At 35.7% G+C, this 23,557-nt stretch overlaps 2 protein-coding genes and 1 long non-coding RNA gene across 3 annotated transcripts in view; 2 read left to right on the plus strand and 1 right to left on the minus strand.

Moving 5' to 3' along the window:
- The window catches only part of LOC121738588, a 257,205-nt gene that overhangs the window by 123,551 nt on the left and 110,097 nt on the right, over window positions 1-23,557 (minus strand). The window contains exon 3 of the mRNA XM_042130748.1: window positions 4,913-5,288. Coding sequence (XP_041986682.1) covers window positions 4,913-5,288 — 376 coding nt within the window. The remainder of the gene's footprint in view (window positions 1-4,912; window positions 5,289-23,557) is intronic.
- On the plus strand, window positions 2,918-11,644 carry LOC121738602. The gene is made up of 3 exons (XR_006037308.1): window positions 2,918-2,928; window positions 3,609-3,610; window positions 11,477-11,644. It is a non-coding gene; the product is annotated as an uncharacterized LOC121738602 (long non-coding RNA).
- LOC121738598 lies at window positions 15,846-17,231 on the plus strand. The gene is made up of 2 exons (XM_042130763.1): window positions 15,846-15,972; window positions 16,365-17,231. Exons 1-2 carry the CDS (start codon window positions 15,939-15,941, stop codon window positions 17,216-17,218), a joined length of 888 nt encoding a protein of 295 aa, XP_041986697.1. The 5' UTR covers window positions 15,846-15,938; the 3' UTR covers window positions 17,219-17,231.

Raw genomic sequence — 23,557 nt, forward strand, 5'->3', positions numbered from 1 at the left:
AACTGCCGGCGGTATCGACGGACCACGTCAACGTCTCCAGCCTGCCCCAGAAGTTCAACATCATGAGGGCAGAGCTGGACGAGATGCGAGGTAGATTGAATGCCTCGGAATCCACCATCAGTGAGTTACGTAGTGAATTATTACAATTAAAAAGTAATAATTGATTATGTAGGTCACCCGAGCATCCGATCGACTCGATAAATATGCGTCGCGGAGCTCAGCGTGACTCGCCGTTTTGCACGTCAGCGAAATCGAGTGGGTCAGCAACAGCCGCCGCCGTCAGCTCGCCGTCCGCGTCACCGCGTGACGTCGACACGAAATTGTGGACATCGACTCAAGCGAAAAATTATGCAAGCGTCGCTGCTTGCCCCGCACCACCCCCGCGGGCAAAGGCGAGGGGTGCAAAGGAGGGCCGCAAGGCTGAACATCTTCGACTCGACAGGGACGAGAGCAGGAGGTGCGACGAGGAGGGCTTCGTTCTGGTGGAGCGGAGGAAGAAGAGGAAGCCCACCGTCCGCAACCACCGCGGCACCGCACCTTATGTGCCCGAGCTGCGCCTGCGGAGCGAGGTGCCCGCGACGCCGCTCTACGTGTCGCGCCTGCACTGGTCCATGACGGTCGAAGACGTCGTAAACTACATCCGCGAGAAGACCACCTACACCTTGAGGGTGGAGCGTCTGCACTCTCGCCACAAAGTGAATTTCAGTTCCTTTGTGGTGAGAGTGCCGACTCAAGTTTTATCCATCTTCGAGGTGGAGGAGTTCTGGCTCGCCGGTGTAGTTTACCAGAGGTTCCGGGGGAGGCTCCCGAACGAAGCGCGCATCATGTCACCGAAAGAGACTTTACGTGATAAAGTGTAGTGTGAATGTGTATGTGAATGTGTAAATAATATATATTAGGATAAAATTGTTCGGCGTGCATCTGTTGTCTGATTGCCATAATACAAGTTTTTACTTAGCATGGGATTAGACGACGTGATGTACGCTACCTAGCTTTTATACTATTGTATATTATTGTATGCTTAATAAAGAATTTGAATTTTTCATACCATGGGGGACATAATATTATCATAAACAATAAGTATTAAAAACACTGGTCTATAGGTACTCTTAATCATACGCGTAAAGCATGAACTATTGCCTAAAAAAACTATGCCTAAAATCTATTGCCTATATCGTATATTCCAATGTTACGAGTATGTGGATATAAGATTTCGTCGTTGGTTTTTAAATTACTAATGTGATTTCGATGAAACTTGACCGTAGAGTACTTGACCGTATTCTATTCTAGCCTACATACTATATAATATAGGCTTTTTATAGCAGAAAGATTTCCGTATTTGGGTTTTTAACCGACTTCCAAAAAACAAGAAGGTTATAATATGTTCGGCTGTGGTTTTTTTTTGTATGTTCAACGATTACTCCGCCGTTTGTGAACCGATTTTCGAAATATTTGTTTTGTTGTATTAGGTTTCACTCCAATTTAGTCCCATTTTCACAAAAGTGGTGACCAGTAGTGCTAGCACGGCGACCAGCGGAAATGCGGAAGTATGGACAAACTGTGGAAATAAACCTAAGGTGCCGTTCCGATCTTTTTTCGTTCCGAAAAATTCAATTAAAATGCCACTTTATGACAGACTATAGTCACAAACTGTGGAGATAAACTTAAGGTGCCGTTCCGATCTTTTTTAGTTCCGAATAATTCAATTAAAAAGCCACTTTATGACAGACTATAGTTCTAAAAATTCAAATAATATCCTATAGTGTGTATCCTGACATATACTATAGTGTGTCATAAAGTGGCATTTTAATTGAATTTTTCGGAACGAAAAAAGATCGGAACGGCACCTTAGGTTTATTTCCACAGTATGTCCATACTTTCGCATTTCCGCTGGTTGCCGTGCTACCGCTACTGATGATGGGAACCGGGAGTAATCGAGGGAACTCCTCGAAACATATGGTGATTTTAGTTTTATGAGAAGCATCCTAAGCATATGCTACCAAAACGCAAGATTTTGCATCGATGTATACTATGGTTCCGAAGATACTAAGAGAACTCCGGATTCCTTATATATACAAGTTTGGGGGTTTATTCTTTCTATTATGCAAATTACATTCATTTCTTCAAGGATTACGACGCGCCGTACTCTTTTCTAAACTTATTTTTGTCTTTTCGTTTTGGACGATTTATTTATTGTAAATCCAATTCGTTACTGTAATTTATGTATAAAACTATTGGTAGAAATCTAAATAAAATAAATTTCCATGAAGTCAAAACAGTAACAAGTATCGAAAGTTTTGAAATGAAGTAATAAAGTGCAGAAGTTGACAAAGTTGGGAATCGCGGAGACTCACTTGTTGATAAGGTATGTCCACACTGTGCACTTTCATCTTCAATTTTCTTTTTGGCGCATTCAATAATTGAATGCGTCAAGGAACGCAACGCCAATATTGACATTTTTGAAGTTTTGGATACGGTCAGAGGGCATGCGTCGCGGGCATGCCTCACGTTTGCTGTTGTTAACGCATGCCCTTGACGAACAGAAAAAGGCACAGTCTGGACAAAGCTATACATGGGTATACTTTATACTGAACCCTCATCGTGACATAACATTTTGAGACAAATATCAATCCAATCTGTTACTAGATAACGCCCGCAACCCCATTGCGCCAAAATTCGTTTATCACACGGGAACCGTACATTTTTCCGGAATACAACCTCCACAACAAATTTTAGCAAAATCGGTTCAGCGGTTTGAGCGTAAAGAGGCAACAGACAGACAGGATTTCAAATTTACACAAACTCCTGGCCCCGGCAGGGCTTCATGAAGGCAAAAGTTTGTATGTTTGTTACTGAAAAACTGACTTACGTACGTCAGAATTAACACATAGGGTATAGGCACAGAATATATAATTATTAGTAGTACCAGTATAGGCTACTTTTTATAGACGACTACATACGTACATAATGCGTACATACATACATATTACATTTGTATAAAGTGAATTATTGTAGTTATATTACAGCAATATTTTCGCGCTAGAGGCAGCTCCTAGATACAAAAAGTTTCTGTCAATATTCTGATACGTAGATTTTGGACGGATTACTTACTGCATACCTATGTTATTAGCGCCCTCTGCTTCAATCTTTGCGTATTCCCTTTAAGACCATGCCCTGAGCAAATGACCTTGACCATACATTTGATGCGTTGCCGAGATCGCACAAAAATCCTATTTTTTTAAGTATAGGTTCAAAATGAATCTAAAAAATTCAAAACAGAGAATATGTAGTTAATGAAATTATCTATCTATTGTCCAGGGTGTAAATACCAGGGAGATGCTAAAAGTATCCTTAAATTTTAATAAGTTTCTATTACTTTGGAAGCGTTCATGAGTATATTAAACGAAAATAGAAAATTTAAAACGGGGACAGGAATGTTGATATACTGAAGATTATTGCTGTATTCTTATTATAACTTTTTAGCTTTAAAATTATGAGAAAGGCTCTATAATAGGGTAAATTACGGAATCTCCGTAGGGGAAGGGCCTTAACGTAGTCTTTACTCTATAACTTCAAATACAGAAAACTGTTTGTAGTAACCAACTTAGTAGTTTTAAATAACGAGTGGCTCGTGTATAAAGCTTGAATATAATAGATGCACTTACCCAGACGGTGCGATAAAACTTTAAGCGGCTAAAGCGCTGCTATAAATTGTCCAACGATCATCGATTTATATTGCGAACTTTACACTGATTACTCATATCGATAGACAAATATCTTTTACTTCTAGAAGAATAAAGTTAAAAGTTCTTTTTAGTTACTATGATAATTTATTATTCTAATTAGATATTTTCCGTACCGTACCTACTGCTAAGGAATAAGTGCTGATAGAATGATTGAGAAGCAGATGCCTTACATATAAAATATTTTGAGACTGGAGTAGAACATATTTTGGGTGAGAGTTGGCTGATTGGTTTTTATATACAGGTTGTAACAAAACAAAGTGATAAATACTAAAGGGTGTGTATGAGTCCCCTGTATAGTTTCCTGTGAAAGTGCAGCGCTGAAAGAGTGACATTTTTAAACCTTTGTATGGACAAATTCGTTACGCTGGAGCGCTTGTCAATAAAAAAACAAATCTCAAAAAATGGTCTTTCGGCGCTGCTTTTACAGTGAACTCTATATAACGGATACCTACACCCTAAATTATTATCACTCCGTTTTGTTACACCTTGTATTATGCTATGGATGGATGGATGGATTCAGGACATAATATTCAAATTGATGCTGTGCTCCGTCCTGCTACTACAGTTATCTCTAGCAACTGCTTTCACACATCATGACATCCGAATTATCTGATTAGATATTTTTCTAGTCAAAACATTTTTTAATTTTTTTTAATTATATCGATACCACGTGCCACATCACTATCGACGATAATTAAGCTTATGTAAGCTGAGGCATCAATATGCGATCAGAACTCCACTTCGGTTTTATAAAAGTGAATTCTTTTTCCGTGCAGTTTTAGACTGATTGATTAAAAAGCTAAGCTCCATTTCAACGGTGTACACAGATATTTGATCATTTACATATATTATAGTGATGTTTTGTTGATGAAAGTATCGGTTTCTATTTTTTGTTTATAAAATAAAATTGGACAGGACATAGACAAGGTTGGATGATATAAATTATTATCTATAATTGTTTACTGTATTGCTTTTAGTAATGGGGATTACTTGATCACTAAGCACCCGTTTAAAAAATAAAGATTAAAAAAAGACCTCTCCTATTACTTCGTTTGAGGCTTGAAGCATCAAAAAATAGTCCTATTTTTCATTGTTTTCTAAAAAAAATTACACATTTTCGAAAAAGATACATTTGATAGAGATAAGAAAAAAATATTAACACTCACCTAAAAACAACACTAATTTGTTCGTGGTCGTGCAGCGTGTCCGTCATCGACCACTGTAGCACAACACCAGTCCTGCCCTCTAGCGGGCCACTCACAACCATCGCGGGCGCGTATCGATATCGAAATATCGACCTCTGGTTTCGATATCGCGGTCTGAAATAGTACCCATCACTGTTCGTCCGTTTTGACTTTGGGGATTTTTTGGGGTGTTTCGAGCGCGTCGGTCTCGCGTGCTTGGGGACGAAGAGGGGGGGCTCCTGGCCCCGGCAGGGCTTCTCGGAGGGGGTCGTGGGGGTGAAGTTCCCCCGGATCTGGCTCCCGGTGACGGAGTGGAGCACGTAGTCCAGGAGCAGCGGCTCCTCGAACTGGAGGTGTACTGGAAAGAAAGAGAAAGAGTTATTTTACGATTTATGGCATATTATATTTAGATTGTAGCTTTCTTGGGGTCAATTTATATTGCGTCGCAAAACGTTGCCCTGAATAACTTCTGAGAATTTGTCAAGCAAATCCAACCCTGGTAAGCCTAAATTCTAGTAAATTAGATAAAAGCATTTATTACTACTTAAGAGGTAAGTAATAAAATTATTCTATTTGAACTTCGTTAAGATTTTACACAAACCGCTGAACATTTGATAATCAAAGTTTAATGGATTCTGTTGGTTTAACTACACTTATTAAAAGATAATAATTAATTACTTTCACAACCTTTATCTCATAACAACTTTGAATTTAAATTTTAAACGTTTTATAATAGAAACTTGGGTATGAACCCAAGTTTCTATTATAAAACGAGTTTTATATCTATTCTATGAAATTAAAAAGAATAAGATTTAAATGTTTATTTGCATAAAATAATCTCCATCAATACTGTGCGGATTTTGATTAAAAGAGCAAAATATAGTGTAGATCACGGTCAAGTTTTGAAACTCTCGGAGACGCTTGCAGCTCCGTTGCTCATAAATTTGTTTTTCGTGCGGGAATCGTAGATCTTTCCGGGATAAAAAGTATCCTACGTCCTTTTCTGGGTCTCAAAGACTCCCTATAAAAATTTAATAGATCGCTACAGCGGTTGGGCGTGAAGAGATAACGGAAACGGACTAACACACTTTTGTTTTTATAATATCAGTATAGATTGACGAACATGATTCGCCAAGCTCCTTTAAACGAGTTTTAAAATTAAATTTCTCAAGTTCTCTATTCTATAACGTCTCAGGTTATAGGGTTTATCACGAGCGGACATAGGCCCTCCAAGCCCTCCATCATAATGCGAGAGCCCTTACCGTGAGGGCCATCGGGCGGGAGGGCAATCGAGCAGCCATGTTTTTGTAAACCCTTTGCGGCTTCGAGCCCATAAAACGGTTAAGTTTAAAGAAATTATCCCTTTGTTCTTCGTTCTTAACTCCATTTTCTAATTTTATTACACTTACTTATATTATGTTTTACACAGCGGATTAGCTGTGTAACGTTTTTATTTTGCTGTCACAGAATTTTTTGTGAACGTTCACCAAAACTTGTTCTCTTGATTAAAAATATTCTTTCTCCTTTCCCGGGACTCAAAGTATATTCATACCTAATTTTAGCAAAATCGGTTCAGCAGTTTCGATGTGAAGAGGCAACATACTGACAGATGCATATTTTCGCATTTATAGTATATTTTCGCAATTTCGCAATATAGACTAGTATACGGTAATTAGTATGGATAATGGATATAGATGCAACATAATATTACATCAAATGGAAGTGTAATACTCATTAGCTCGTGTTTGTCTGAAGTAAATTATTGTTGAACATGTTAATTTTGAAATCGAGCGACCGAATAATCGTATATTGTGCTGTACAAAACCGCAACGCCAATAACGAATGAAAATTGCAGTAAATATTTATATTATGATATTAATTTTCTCAATAGTTAAATACCAATTAGTAGATATTTTTATTAATGTCACGTTTTAAAATTACTTATTACAGGAATTATGGCCTGTTTCACACTTCCTACTTCCTGATAAGTGCCGAATAGGCTATCCACCACTTAAATTGACAGATAAAGTATGGAGAATAAGTCAAATAAGTTGTGATTAGCCTATTCGGCACTTTATCAGGAAGTGGTGAAACAGGCCCTTAGTAACAGGTAGGTTTGTGATTATATTATTGTAAAATTACTTAGCCTATAATACACGGTAAAAAACTGTTTATTAATAAAAGGGTCTAAAAAGAGGTACCAGTAACAGACACGCCTCTGTTACAGATAACAGAGAAGAATACTTAGAAGAAAAGTCCTGATTTTCTACTAGTACCTTCTGGGGGTAAAAACAAAGAGCCACCCATTGCATGAAATAGAAAATTGCATGGAAAACACCATATTGCGCCAGTAAATAAAAAAAAAGTTCTTTAAGGTGCATGTTGTGGTAATTATAACGTTGCAGTCAGCTGTCTGTTTCCCTTAATTAATGCTTTTGTACTGAAATCCCTCGGGGCAAATCCAAAAATATGCACTTTTATAATATTCCAATTTTATGAAGTGAAAAATTTCGTCAAATAAAAGAACCACGATCCAATTTTATTTGAATTCTGACACAAAGAGAAAAAAAGATGACTCTCACTTTGTCACGTCAGTACAGTCACGCCAGTACAGTTAACAGTAAAACTATATATTTTAATCTAGAACACTGAATCGAAAATAGTTGCAACAAAGTTAACTGTAACTTTGTTGCAACTATTTTATAGGTTTACCTTTAAACTTTGCTTACTTTAGTTACTGACCTTTCTTTCTTATTAAAAAAAAATATTCAAGTACTATCATGCTTATCACCTCCTTATCACGTTTTATAATTATGTATCAAACAAATGCCCGGTTTCTGAGATTTTTGACAGAATTTAAGCTTTTCAATAGCGTCGATTATTAATATTAGTCAACTTCGTAACGTCAGCCAATCGCAGACGGCAGTGAATAAATAAATTTTTGTCAAAAAATCTCCAAAACCGGGCAACAGACCTTGTATTTAAATTTAACTAAGGTGTACCCGGCGAATAGAGACAGTTGCGGTCATTGACCCCCTGTAAAAAAACTTGTCATATTGCATCATTTGATTTTCTATATACCGCGATTGACAATGAAGTGTCAGGTATTCTAAATACAGTGCGAACATTTTTTATTTAGCGCCTAGACTAAAAAGGTCAATGACTGCTACCGCCTCGACTCGCCGAGCACACGTCTTTAGTAAGAGCATTTAATAGATTCAAATCTTTGTAATTAATAACCAAGCTAAACTACTGACTCTACTCATCAAAAAATTGTTTTACGCTATAATAATTATTTTATCCAAACGACAAAAAGGTCAGGGGTTTACTTTTGACAAGGGTCCCCACTGTTCATTGTGAATATAATGCTCTCAACAGATTTACCCTGAAACTTACAATATTAGCATAAAGCCAATTTGATGTAATATTAATTGGCGGGGGCACGGCCGTGCCCCCAGATTTAACATTACCAAAGAAAATTACCAAATCTTTCACAAATAGGAATTTAATTTAATTAACATTTTTAATGTTCAAAGTGGCTGCAATAAATGAAAATCCCAAGAGGTTTTTTTTGTTAAACTGGTTTCATCGAATCTCATGTTGGGTAGAGAGAGTCTCAGAAAAACTCACGTAACTTTGTCTAGCATACCTTGTGTAGTTGAGGCGTCAAAAATCTTTAAAAACGCTGTATTTTGTGGACGCCGATTTCCTCTTTGGACAGCTGTTATAGATTTACGGGTTCCTTATATCTAATTCCAATACAATTGTCATCATGACACAGTAAACTTGCAAATCGTAGATTACTGAAGCCCAAATACTGAATATTCACGAACCCTGTCTTGATTAATTAAATGTTTAAGTTTGGGTCAACCTAAGCCATTCGTTTATTTATTGCTACGGAATCCTGTAAGTATAAATTTATTGAAAGGAAAGTAATAGAATGACGCGGATTTTGTAAATTTCAACGTTCAGCGGGGCTGAAATGGTCACATTTAGTAATTCCTCTCAATCAATTCAGCAAATGAATTGTCAAAACTGTCAAACTGACAAATGTCAAATCAGTACAAAAATACAGAAATGAATTGCAAGCAGAGTTGCATTTTGCGACTTTAGAACAATGAATCATATTATGATTCATATCATGATTCTTCAAAGCGACCATTTTAGCCCCGCTGGTGATGGATTACATTGAAACCAGACGCAGGAGTAATTTTATGTGCGTAGTACACAAGAGTATTATCTCTTTCCTTTGTGTTATATCCGAGTGGGACGGATAAACGGACATGACTGGCGAAACATTACGCGCGGGGGCTACCTTTTCACATGCTGATCGTATACAACTACCATGTCAGATACTCAGGTGATAAACTTGCTTATCCAAACAAATCTTGGTTCTAATCATAAAGTTAATATACCTAGCGGAATAGAGCAACAATCTCGAGCTGTCAAACCAAACCGAAATTGGTTTCATCTGTGTGTAAAAATATGTGTACGTATACACTTACACATAGCATGATTGAACATGATTTCTAAGAGCTTAAATTGTCAACGTACAGCACGTGCCGACTGGACGTCAAAAAAAGAGTGCTGCTGTCATGTATCACACGTCTCTTTTTACCACGCAGTGTTACTGATAGTGACATCTCTCTTGCTCAGGCCTTTGTTTCTCTATTCCGCTAGGTACCTATATTAACTTTATGGTTCTAATACGGAAATCGAACCCCCCTCAAAGCCTCGGTGGCTTCGAACATCGTGACTATCGGACACGGAGGGGACATTCATTAGCGAACTATCCAAGAAACTGATTCATGGGCACATGGCAAACCTACGTCATTTGGTCGGGTTATGTCAATTCAATGTTATTCGAGATCTGTCCGCTGGGGTTGATATAACGCAACCAAGTTACGTAGATCCGCAATCTGCCTATGAATCAACTTCTCTGATAGCACTATAATAATAACCAGTCGCTAGACGGATTCATTATATACATGATCTAATTCAGAGTCCCATTTTTACCCTTCATGTGTACGGAACTCTAATAGTCCATTATTCTAACTTACATAAGCTGGAAAATATTTTACGTGACTTTCACAAACGTTTTTTCGTAACAAAATGTAACGTTGCGCGTTGGGAAGATTCAGGAAATTACACAATTTTCTCCTTCGAAAAGTATGTTACTAACATCTATGGCATATGATAGTATCCATACTAATATAAAATCCAAAGTGTGTCTGTCTGTTCCTTCTTCACGCCCAAACCGGTGAATTGATTGTGCTGAAAGGTATGTAGATATTTTGAGTCGAGGTAAAGGGCATAGGATTCCTTTTACCCTGGAAAAATCAATCGTAAAATATTCGCGGCTAATAAAGCTCCAAAATACAAATTAAAAAGTTCGTTATTATTTCCTGAAAACTCTGCAAAGCTTCGACAAACAATATCTCGTTAGATAAAGCTTTTATTTTAACGGCGTTAGTTTTCATTCGGTATAACTGGGTTGTGAGTGACGTCACGGGGGGTCAATGACCTGGATCGATTGAACTAAAACATTTGGAGGCATTACATGGCTATTCCTGGCTTTGCTGTTAAAGGTTTATGCGCTTTGAATATGGAACGGTGTTGGTTCTTGGATTTACAAATATCGTGGTGTTTCTGAGTGGTTTCCGAGTGTATTGCTTACATTTTTGAATTTGGAATTTATTTTGCGGCGACGTGCATTTTTTTGAGATATAAAAATAATGAAATCGTGTCAGAACACGTGACCTGACCGGAAATCATAAGACGCGAAAATGAACGGAGCATGTTTTGTAGTTCACTTCTGCTAATATTTTCGTTGAAATCTGTTGTTTTTGTGGTTGCTTTTATTAAAATTTTAAAGTTTTAGTACCTATAACTATTACAATTATTGTGATCAAATTGGTACATAGGTATAAGTACGAAAAATTATACAATACATGCTAGACATAACCTAATTCATCATTAATTTATATATATATACAGGGTGTAACAAAAATAAGTGAGTTCACTGTAAAAGTAGCAACACTGAAAAACCAAATTTTTTTTTTACTTTTGTTTGGGGAAACTCGTGACGCTCGGGCCCTTCCCCATACAAACGTGAAAAAATAATCGTCTTTCAGCGCTGCTACTTTCACAGTGAACTCTCTACAAGGAACACGTACACAACCTAAAGTATTATCACCTATTTTTGTTACACACTCTACATAGTATGACTACACCAAAACGCGAAATAAACGAAATAGGTACTGACAGATTTATGGACAAGATGATAGATTTTCTCAATCAATCTTTGTATGTTTTTCTGTTGGGAGAAACCCTTTCCATGGTTAAACTAAGCGTGGAAAAAGAAAAAATAAAGCTCAGCTAGATAGGATAAATTAATTAAAAGTTGAAACCACCCTAGCCCTTTAGCCAAGACCTTCTTTCTCTTTATAGCGATAAAAGCTGTATGCTGCTGCTGTGTAAAGAAGCATCTCTATAGAATCGCCGATCAAAATCATGGAATTGACGCGTTCGTTAATATGACGCAAGAAGTTAATATACCTAGCGGAATAGAGAAACAAAGGCATGCGAGCAAGCGAGATGTTACTATTAGTAATACTGCGTATTAAAAAGAGACGTGTGATACATGAAACCAGAACTCTTTTTTGACGTCCAGTCGGCATTTATCGGCACGTTGACAATTAATCTCATGGAAAGATGCTTGTGTAATACGTACACATATTTTACACAGATGTACATCAGTTTCGGTTTCGTTTTACAGCTCGAAATTGTTGCTCTATTCCTAATGTCAATTATTTATTTAGATCGGCGCGCGGCGATTCTATACAGAAGCGATAAAGAAAACGTCTTGGCAAAAGGGCCTTGTGACGTAACGCAAACGAAAAAGACATTAGCGTTAAATTAAAATTGATTTGTTTCTTGGCGAGACCATTAACTGAAAAGTAAGTAAATTAGGCGGAAGAGGATTATTAATCACAGAGGAACGATCTTTTGGATTGAAGGAGCGGTTTTAAGGCGATTTTCATGCTCTATTTGAGCGATTTTGTTATGTCTGTTTTGAAAAGGAAACATTTCTAAGAGATCTCAGAATCTGATACTAATATTATAATATTATAAATGCGAAAGTGTGCCTGTCTGTATGTTACCTCGTCACGCCCAAACCGCTTAAGGGCATTTCTTCGGAGGCAAAATTTTTGACGGCAACGGACTTTTTTCTGTACCCAGGCAAAAGCAAACAATAAAAATATTTTTGTTATATACTTGAGCTCTGTGTCTACCTAGAAACAACTGTATTTTCTTAATAAATTGTACTCTATGTATAGGAAAAAAATTCTCAAAGTCCGTTCTTCTCATTACCATTGGGCGTCCTATTGCCATTTTCTTTAACAAAAACGTCTACAATTCATTTCCTGTTTGACAAATCGATGCAAAATAAAAGCATAACGAAAGTACACGACGAAACGTACAGTTTATCTGTTATTAAAAAAAAATTATAAGCAAAAAACTTTTTGTAAAAAAAGCTTTTATATGTATATTACTTTAAAAAGAAGAAAATAAATTTCCCCTTAAAAATTCTAACTATTAAGTTATAACCTCAATATATTATACAATTTGCATGATAATAAAAGCTTGTCGCGTGATTTGTTAATAATAAACTAGTACCTAAGTGCCAATTTAACTCAGTAAACTGATATTATATTTTTTATTTTATTAAAGTAAGTAACTAAATATTGACAGATTGTTAAGTCTCGCGACAAGCTTTTATAATAATGCAAATTGTATAATATATTGAGGTTTTAACTGAATAGTTAGAATTTTAAGGGGAAATTTATTTTCTTCTTTTTAAAGTAATATACATATAAAAGCTTTTTTTTCAAAAAGTTTTTTGCTTATAATTTATTTTTTGTTTTTTACTTAAATCTCTGACTAGATTACTTAAGTCTGCTTGATTGTAGTTTGTTTTGTTTAAAGAATTTGTTAAAATCTGAATAACTTAATTTATGTCTTTAAGAAATCGTACTTAATTATACGACTAAAAAATTAAATATCACTAAACAAAAATGACCGGATTCAACCAGGCATTTTCTAATGCACGACTGGTTTTGACTTGACATAACAAGACACAACACGACACGACACGACACGACACGACACGACACGACACGACACGACACGACACGACACGACACGACACGACACGACACGACACGACACGACACGACACGACACGACACAACACGACACGACACGACACGACACGAAACGACACGTCACGTCACGTCACGTCACGTCACGTCACGTCATGTTACGATACGACACGATACGACACGACACGGCACGACAGGATACGACATGACTTTTCAATTTACTCTCAATAAGCCTTTTTGTTTGATACCCATATTGCAGAAGTGCTTTAAAAATAACTATATTCCCCTATCTTAGATGAGCCGCCATATTGGATGTAGAATGACATTACATTCGTTTCCGAGTTACTCTTGATGAGCCCTTTCATTTGATACCCATATTGCAGAAGTGCATTAAAAATAACTATAGCCCCCTACCTTGAATGAGACGCCATATTGGATGTAGAATGACATTACATTCGTTTCCAAGTTACTCTCAATGAGCCCTTTCATTTGATACCCATATTGCAGAAGTGCATTAAAAATAACTATACATCTATCTTGGATGAGCCGCCATATTGGATGTAGTTATGACATTACATTCGTTTTCGAGTTATTCTCAAAAAGCCCTTTCATTTAATATCCATATTGTAGAACTGCATAGAAAATAACAATTTCGCCATCTTGGATGGTCGGCCATATTGGATTTAGAGTGATGTCACATACAATATCATGTATTATCATCCAGACTAAACGTGCCTGCAAAATTTCAGCTCGATCGGTTAAATATATCTACTCCAAAATTGAGTTCCAAGATTTCACCCGAACATACATACTTACATACATACAGAGCAAGTTAAATAAAAGCTTTTAATAAATACAGTAGGCATGGTTACATTACAGTACTTATAAATCAATAAGAAAAGAGTATCCAACGTAAAGTTATATAATTCATGTCGCACAAGTTGCGACCCATTATTAATTTTCTGGTAAAAACAATGGGAGTGTATCTTACCGCATGTCGGCAAGCTAATCATATGTAAGTATGTGTTTTTGGTTCGCGTAGTTTATCATTTATAATATGTCTACTATATCGAGCTTGTTTTCCTATTTCAAAACTTTAATATGCGTGTCAACTGATGCTCTTGGGTTACATATTTATGTTATGAAATATCAAAAGTTCAAAACTAAAGCTTGGAAGAACAAAGAGCTATGCATAATTATAGGCATAATTTTCATTTCCGTGGCTCTCATACCTGGTCAAAAGACCAGGGTAGTGATAACATATTGTTACGGTACATGGTATACGGACACGTGGTGCCATCTAGCGACAAACCAGCGAAACTTACCGAGGGAGCACAGGCAACATAAATCCCCTACTCAATACTAGATGGCATGAGGTGCGCAAGTACATACTCGAACCTTCTAGAAAAGTCCAACATTTTGTTTACTTGTTTACCGGTTTATTTTGTTTACGTGTTTACGTGTTTAGTTGTGTACTTTTATTGTGGTACATGCTCGAGCCTCCTAGAAAGTTCCCACGGTTGTTTACCTGTTTACGTGAATCGGGAACTTTCTGGAATTCGTGTCGCCATATAAAAAGCCGCAGGCAGGCCCGGCAGTTCAGTTCGATCTTCGAGGCGACAACAAGTGATCAATAGTGAGTGAACCAGTGAAACCTGCGACTTGGCTACGACCTAGGACAGTGATAGTGCTAAGTGATTGGACCTAGTGATTAGTGTTTGGACTTAGTGCTAAGTGTTGTGACCTAGTGTTTAGTGCAGTGTTAATAAAGTCTTCAAGAGAGTCACCAGGTCTTTCTCTCCAAATCTTCGAACCCTTGCACGTAACAATATATAAATTTTGTCCTGGAATATACACTTTTATGTGCGATTCTCGAGTTCTGTAGAGTACTACCGACTGTTGAATATCCTTGCATAAAGTTTTTTTAATTCTTAACTCTTTTCCTTATAAAAACTTGTTTCAATTTCAACAAAATTACGGTACAAATTACAGAAGAAAAAAATACTTAAATAAATAAAAAAGAATAGAAAAACTTAGAGTCCTGAAAAGGACATAGGATTTTATTTTGGTGAATACACGTCGTAAATCATAACATATACTGAGTTATGAAATCTTAGTTACTTCCAGTAATAATTGAACTGTCAGTTACAAAAATCAGAAAACGCTTAACTGATATGCAGAAATCTTCAAAAATTGTATCCGAATGTTACTTACATTTAAAATTTTCTCTTACACGTTTGGACTAATAAGGTTAAAACAGAATCAATTATTGACACTTACATCACCTTAACGCATTACCTAAGCGGGCCCCTAGACGATCAATTTATAGCGCAATATCACGCATTGAGCAATATCCGTCTAGGGTTAGTATAGAGGGGTTAGTAATTAGTATATAGGGTAGTACTACCTTTCAATCTTATTGTCAAATAAAGTGTTCAATAATATTGCACAATAAAATTGATCATATAGCATCCCACAAACAGTGACAGCTAGACATTTAAAATTTGTCTAGTTTAAGTTGATATTTAATAAAATTAAATTCCGTAAGAAAATTTTCAATATAAAACAATGAAATTTTACTATAAGTCAATTGATACTCTTCTATGACTGACTCGCACTTGTCTGGTTATAAGACTCTATAAGTGATGAAAAAAAAAGAAATGTATTTAAGAACATTACAACTGGCAGTAATAAAAAATTACAGCCTACTAAAACATTAATTATAATGAAATTTATTGTACTTGGAAAATATAAGCAATTCACATTCCCAATTATAATTCAGTAGAATATTAACAATTTTGACTAGGTTGTACAATGAACATTTATTATTAACAGTCCAAATAATGAGAAATTTCGGCACAGCAATTTTAATCGTCGGTGAGTATTCACTATTCATTATTAATTTCCAAACAAAGATTAACTTTATATGCGTCAGAATATTTCGAAGTTTCATTTTGATTACATTTATTAATTAATTCATAAATTTTAAGATATGAATATGCGATAATATTCTAACGTTGTTATTAAATAATGAAGTGGTATAATTATAGTTGCTGGAGTTGAATAATATGTAATATATTACAATAAATATTTGAGCTTTACTCTATTTACCCTATAGTCTGTATATACTATAGTATATACAGACTATAGATTATATCATAATATATATATTATGATATAACTGTAAAACACATATTCGTCCATTCGTCTTTACATACTAAGGATGTTAATTTCAGAATAAATATTTATAAAATTTAAATAATAAACAGGCATAGTGAGAAGAATTTCGGCTACTACTGACACAACAATGGATATCATAAAATCAACGTCAGAAATTTTCAAGAGAGCAAGTACGAGTACAAATATCTTTGATGACGGTATAGACGCAGCTATGAGTTCGATCTTCGTTAATGTATATAAAGGAAAATATAAACATATATTTGGTGAAAGTAATACTAAACCTATATCGCCTATGACTACCCGAGCGTCGACGCACGCGGCGATCACGGTTGCAAAAGCGAAAACTAAAAATAATATGTCAGACTCATTATCTTTAGAAGATTTCTACATCCAGAAACGTTTAAAAGACGTAGAGGTCCTGCTGGATAAACGAACAGAAATTCCCAAATTCGATCCAAACGTCGACGAACTAAACGTAGAGACACGACGATTCGATAGAATGCAATCAGAGAAAAAGTACTTACGAAGTAGCATAGAATTGGACAAAGACTATATTGAAGTCCAGAAGAGAAGAACAATAAGTTTGATGCAGCAATTCATCTACGAGACGAGGTACCAGCTGCCTTATGCACAGATGCTAAGGAAGAAGTACATAAATAACTTAAGGTACAAAATGGGTTACTGCTTTGCGTTGCTGAGGACACTGAAGCAGCAACAGCTACTAATTTACACGACCTTAGAGAAGAATTGGTTGAACATGATGCATATACTTATACACCTAAAGTTTTACGAAAAGATAATGAGACTAGATGTCGACATAATGGATGTAGTCAAGTTTATAAGACGAATGCATAAAACGTATGAGGATGAATTGAACAAAAAGAAGAAAAAGAAAAAAGATAAAATTGAAATACCTAAAGAGAATTTTATTCTAGAGAATTAATCAAAAAATATTTATTCATAGCGTTTGCGTAATTTTAATTAAGTTTTTAAACTTCAACTTAATATACTAACTATAAATGTTATTGTAATTAATTTAAAATAAATAATTACATTATAATGTAGGCATTAGCCTGATGCAGTCTACCCACATTGGCCCATTTTAGACAAATACTGACAATTACGAATGTGCATAAAGGGAAAATGTAAATATAATTTGCGTAATATTTCCTATTATGTATACAACAGCTTACGGCAGGGGTGGCGGCTTCGCCCGCGTAAATTATGAATTTAATAGAAACCGTACATTTTCCCATAAAAATTATTTCTCCCGTTTTCCCCACATTTTCCTGAGTTTCTTCGGTCGTATTAGTCTTAGCGTGATAAAATTATATAACCTATAGTCTTACTCGATAAATGATCTATATTACACTGAGATAAGTTTTTAAATCGGACGCGTCAATCTCAGGAAGATTGACGCGTTCAAGCAAACATACTCTTCAGGTTTATAATATTAGGTGGGTATAGATTTTTTTTAATTATCGCTTGACAAACTCGAGTCTCGATCTAAAAGACTATGAAATGGTATAATATGGTAGTGATGATGATGATGATGAATGTAATTTGCATAGTAGCATATGCTTTCTGTTCTTAAAACAACGCCGAAACTCCCAAACTTGTACCTATAAAGAATCAGGAGTTCTCTCAGCACCTTCCGAACCACGGTATACCAGGTATATCTCGGTGCAAAATCTTACTTGTTGGTAGCATAATATGCTTAGAATACCTATCACGAAACCAAAGTCACCACATGCTTCCCTATAAGTTTTGAGGAGTTCCCTCGATTACTTATGGATCCTTCATCAGATCATCACTTTTGTGAATATTGGGATGATACCCTATATACCAAAAGAAAAATTTTGAAAATCGGTTACCAAACGGCGGAGTAATCGTTAAATATAAGAAAACGAACATAACACCTCCCCCATTTTGAAAGTCGGTTAAAATTGTAGCCTATGTGTTATTCTGATGTATAAGCTATATTATTGTAAAGTTTCATTAAAATCCGTTCAGTAGTTTTTGCGTGAAAGAGTAACAAACATCCATACATCCACACATCCACACATCCATACATCCATACATCCAAACAAACTTTCGCCTTTATCTTATATCTTTAAATCTTTAATCTTTAAACGAGCAATTCTTGTATATATATACAGGGTGTAACAAAAATAAGTGATAATACTTTAGGGTGTGTACATGTTCCTTGTAGAGAGTTCGCTGTGAAAGTAGCAGCGCTGAAAGACCAAATTTTTTTTTCACTTTTGTATGGGGAAACTCGTGACGCTCGGGCCCTTGCCCATACAAAAGTGAAAAAAAAATTCGTCTTTCAGCGCTGCTACTTTCACAGTGAACTCTCTACAAGGAACACGTACACACCCTAAAGTATTATCACTTATTTTTGTTACACACTGTATATACTAGCTGTCCCGGTGAACTTTGTGTCACTTTAAAACCTTCCCTGGACTTCTACGAATATTTTAAGACTAAAATCAGCCCAATCCGTCCAGCCGTTTTCGAGTTTTAGCGCGACTAACACATTTGAAAATCCATTTTTATATATATAGATATATAATTGGAATCTCGGAATCGGCTCCAACGATTTTCATGAAATTTAGTATATAGGGGGTTTCGGGGGCGATAAATCGATCTAGCTAGGAATAATTTCTAGAAAATGTCATTTACATCGGATACCGAGCTTTGCTCGGTCAAACAGCTAGTAATATTAGTAGGATTAGACCAGACTACCAGACAAATAAGCTAAACTATGCTGTTTCATTTAAGATTTCGAGACGTATGAAATTGGTAGATCTCACAGGGTTTCGTTTGTAAACAGTAGATCTTAGGTCTAATCAAGTTGGGGCCACCCCTGGCTTACGCAATCATAGTGACAACCAATGCTTTTTTGTCATGGGCCGCGCTGGATGCCGTTAAACGGTAGAACCATAACGATAATCACAATAATATAGCCACTTTGTATCTCTGATACGATATTATTTAATAATATAAAGCCGGCCCCCGTATCACGTATTTTGCGATACCAATTATTGCGCGATATTGCTTCAAAATCGCATTTTCGTATCACTTATCAGCCAAAACAATACGATTGCAATCGATCACTATACATGACACCATTGTTTGTGACATATGAATCATGACAGTGATGACACCCAGCAATCGCTCGCGCGATTATTGCTAGTGGATTGTTGATCGCTATTTTTACGTGATAAGAGATCCGATTAGTTCTGATCTTCTTATGGGGAAACATAACAAAGACACGAATACACAATGATATCAAAGCAGCGCTAACAAAACACGTGGTTGTATAATGTATATTTTATTTTTCCTTATTCCGAATGAATTTTTTTTATCATTATTTGTTATTTTCAGTTAATGATCTATAACATAGGAGGTTGTTATAATTTTATCAATGAAGTTAGATACCTCTGCTAAGAAGCGCTCACTTCCACCCTGTCCAAACCATGCCACAAAATATACTACCAGAGGAGATCACGTTTTTAATTTCATTTGGTCACACTTTAACTTTACACAATTTCGGCGAGGTTTCATGCAACAATGTTGCGACTTAAACAACCCATCCAAAAGATGCTACCAAAGGATATTATTATGGACGTTTTTGGTCACTTTTTATACAATTTGGGCGAGGTTTCATGCAACAATGGCCGATATAATCACGTTCATTATGTTACACAAGCAATTCTGGCTCGCTTTTGTGTTTCATCGGAGATTATTATGAACGCCTATCCCATATCGCCTATCGCCTATCCCTACTTTAGTGTAGATTCTAAAAGCCAAAATTTATATTACTTTTGTTATTATGTTTTGCATGGTGCAATCAAATCATACTTGCCTATAACATATTTTGTAAACAAATATTTTTAGGGTTCCGTTCCCAAAGGGTTTAACGGGACCCTATTACTAAGACCAGGCTCCAGGCTGTATCTCAAGAACGGTGATAGCTAGAGAGTTGAAATTTTCACAGATTATGTATTTCTGTTGCCGCTATAACAACAAATAATAAAACTAAAATAAATCAAATATTTAAGGGGGGCTCCAATACAAAAAACGTGTTTTTTTTAGCCTTTTTTGCTCGTTAATCAATAATGGTAACAGCTAGGCACTTGAAATTTTCACAAAATCCCTAATTATACTTGTAATTTTAATATTTAATAATACATTAAAATAAAGTACATATTATTTAGGGAGGCTCCCATACAAAAAACACAATTTTTGGCCTAATTTTGCTTTATATTGGTACGGTACCCTTCGTGTGCGAGTCCGACTCGCATCGCGGTCGATTATTTAACAAAGATCTAGTCAGCATAATTTTGAAAGGCAAAATTGTGTTCTCTCAATTATTAAGTACACAAATACTGGTTAAAGAAACATAAAAGTTCAAAATTTTCTTTTACATATAATAATTACTATTCATAAAAGTCCACCAATTCCCAAGAAACATTACGCGAATCACAGAAACGTTTCAATATTTAAATAGAAACATTTTTACATTTACAAACGATTTCAACTTTTGAATAAACTTTGCATGCAAAAGCAGTTCTCTGTTCGATATTTTCAATTGGGTATCGGTACAATATTTAAAACGTTATCTACAGAAAAAACACTTTATAACGTTCATATATTTTACACTGGCAACATTCCAATGCAGCTCTTGTTTTGAAATCTCGCGCGGGCAACCGCTGTACAGTTTGTGGGTACACCCAGGCAGGCATTTTATAGAACAGCTTTTATATAGATACTAGCTTTTTTGCAAAAAATTAGAAATAAAATAGTAGTACAAAGAATTTGGAAGTGCTGGAAGAGCAGTTGGTTACAGACTTGCTAGAACTGTAGGGTAGTAAAATGGGGGGATTGTAGTTTATATTATGAGACTTTCACCAATTTTATGTATTAGGACATAAGAGTTTACAGTAGACAGTAACTAAAAACCTATTAATAAGTACTTACAAGAACCATTGCTAAGACGACCGTCGACCACATAAGGTTTGCCATGTGAAAAAAAATATCAGATCATGTAGAGCAGCTAAGCTTTGAATCTACACGGCATTACTCTACTAACTTCAATAAATTCTACACATCAGCTGTAAATATATGTATAGTATGGCTTGGCTGTTTCATTACTTACTTCAGATCAGAAACTAAATATTCGCATCACCTCCACGACGGTAGCGCATAAATATTTTTATATTTTGAAATAATTTTAATGTCGCCTGCCGAAGTTATTTAACTCTTTTATTTACACGAAGCCGTAAATCAGACATTTACGGGTGCGATAAAAGTTTTATTACCTGAACAGGTTTATCGTGATTCCACTAATCTCAAGTTAAGGCGGTGTGGGGCACGCGTTTTCTGTGTATCTGGGAAATGGGGCACTGGCACAGAAGTGTTGAGGTACAAGTCATAAGCGATAGCGAAATAAAGACGGAGATGATCTGGGATTTGTTAACGATTCAAGAAATCAGTGCATGATGTTGTTTGCCGAAATAATCTCAAAGAAAAAAAGTTTTAACTACGTCAACGTTATACCTTTGAGGTATACCTCCAAATATGCTTAAAAATGCTAAAAACCCTGCAGAGGTGTATTACTAAGCACTAATCACAGATTACTAATATAGTTACTACGTAACTAATACTTGTCTATTTCTCAAGAAAGGCTGACAACTTAACATTTGCCTGCGTCCAGTTTTCAAATCAGAGTTGAGAAAAAAATGTGGCTTTGCATGGGGGCTGGGGCAGAACTCACAGAAGTTTTAAGGGCTCATGAATATCCCTCTTAAGTTAGTTGATAACCGCTGTCCACAGACTGGTTTAGTGAAAATACTTCAATCCTACACATAAATAAATAAAATCGGGCAAGTGCGAGTCGGACTGGCGCACGAAGGATTCCGTACCGTTATAGAGCAAAAATAGGCCATAAATTGTGTTTTTTTTGTATGGGAAATTTTAAATTTTTATTTTATTTAAATATTATTGTTAAGTAATTATTAAAGGCCATAAATTGTGTTTTTTTGTATGGGAATTTTTTTAATTTTTATTTTATTTAAATATTATTATTAAGTAATTATTAAAGTTCACATATAACAAAGTCAATTTCAAGTGCCTACCTGTTGCCATTATTGATATCAACCAAAAAAGGCCGAAAAACACGTTTATTGTATGGGATAGCTTAAATATTCATATTATTTTGATTTTAGTATTTGTTGTTATAGCGGCAACAGATATACAAAATCTGTGAAAAATTCAGAAGTCTAGCTATAGCTGTTCTTGAGATACAGCCTGGCCAGACAGACAGACAGACATGCGGACAGATGGACAGACGGAGACGGACAGACAACGAAGTCTTAGTAATAGGGTCCCGTTTTTACCCTTTGGGTACGGAACCCTAAAAAGCGAATATCATTTACATATTATAAGTGAAATATCTGTTCTGTAACTAAGAAAATAGAAATATATATTAGTCAACATTAAAAAACTCAAAGGTAAGTATAATACACATACAACAAAAAATAAGATATTTCTTTACACTAAAGTTTAAAACATGCATCCTCTCTGAATCTGTAATAAAATTATGTAATTATATTATTAATTTGTTATTTGCTGTTGGAAAAGCGTCCTAAAAACAAAGTATTATTTTCGCTAACGCTTATGCTTTAAACGGTGTTTTACCTTCGTGTTTATGTTAAAATTCCAGTGATACGAAAAAATTGCACGTAATGTTTCGCCCCGGTGAAATTTTATCAAAATTACCTGAAAGCAACTTATTTAAAAATCGCGTGATAATGAGTGTGATTTGGATCCATAGGGTGGTTTTTATCATAATCAGCAGGTCTAAGCTGGCCACTTTGAGTTCCCGTCCTTCCACTGTAAGTTTCGGTAACGTTAGAAACTTGTTTACTCCTATCATGGTCTATACAGTATTTTTAATTACTAATTTATTAGTAATATTCCGTTGCAATAAAATTCATTCTTCCAGCCAATGATGAAATACTCAAACCAGATATGTTACTACCGCGCGCGTTGTGAAGCTTCAAATACGGCCCAATTGGGCCGTCTGTTGTTTAGTCTGCATCGAGCGCAGTCACGAACGTGCTGCGTCTTGTCTTACCTAAATAAATTGAAAATGACGTCGTGCGTATTTCGAAAATGTACCAATTATGACTCGAAAGTAAACAAAACACATGGAATCTCTTACCACATGTCTTGATTGCAATAAATACCTCGATTATTTACATTTTCAATTATT

The sequence above is a fragment of the Aricia agestis genome, chromosome Z (assembly GCF_905147365.1).
Source record: "Aricia agestis chromosome Z, ilAriAges1.1, whole genome shotgun sequence".
Lineage (NCBI taxonomy): Eukaryota > Metazoa > Arthropoda > Insecta > Lepidoptera > Lycaenidae > Aricia > Aricia agestis.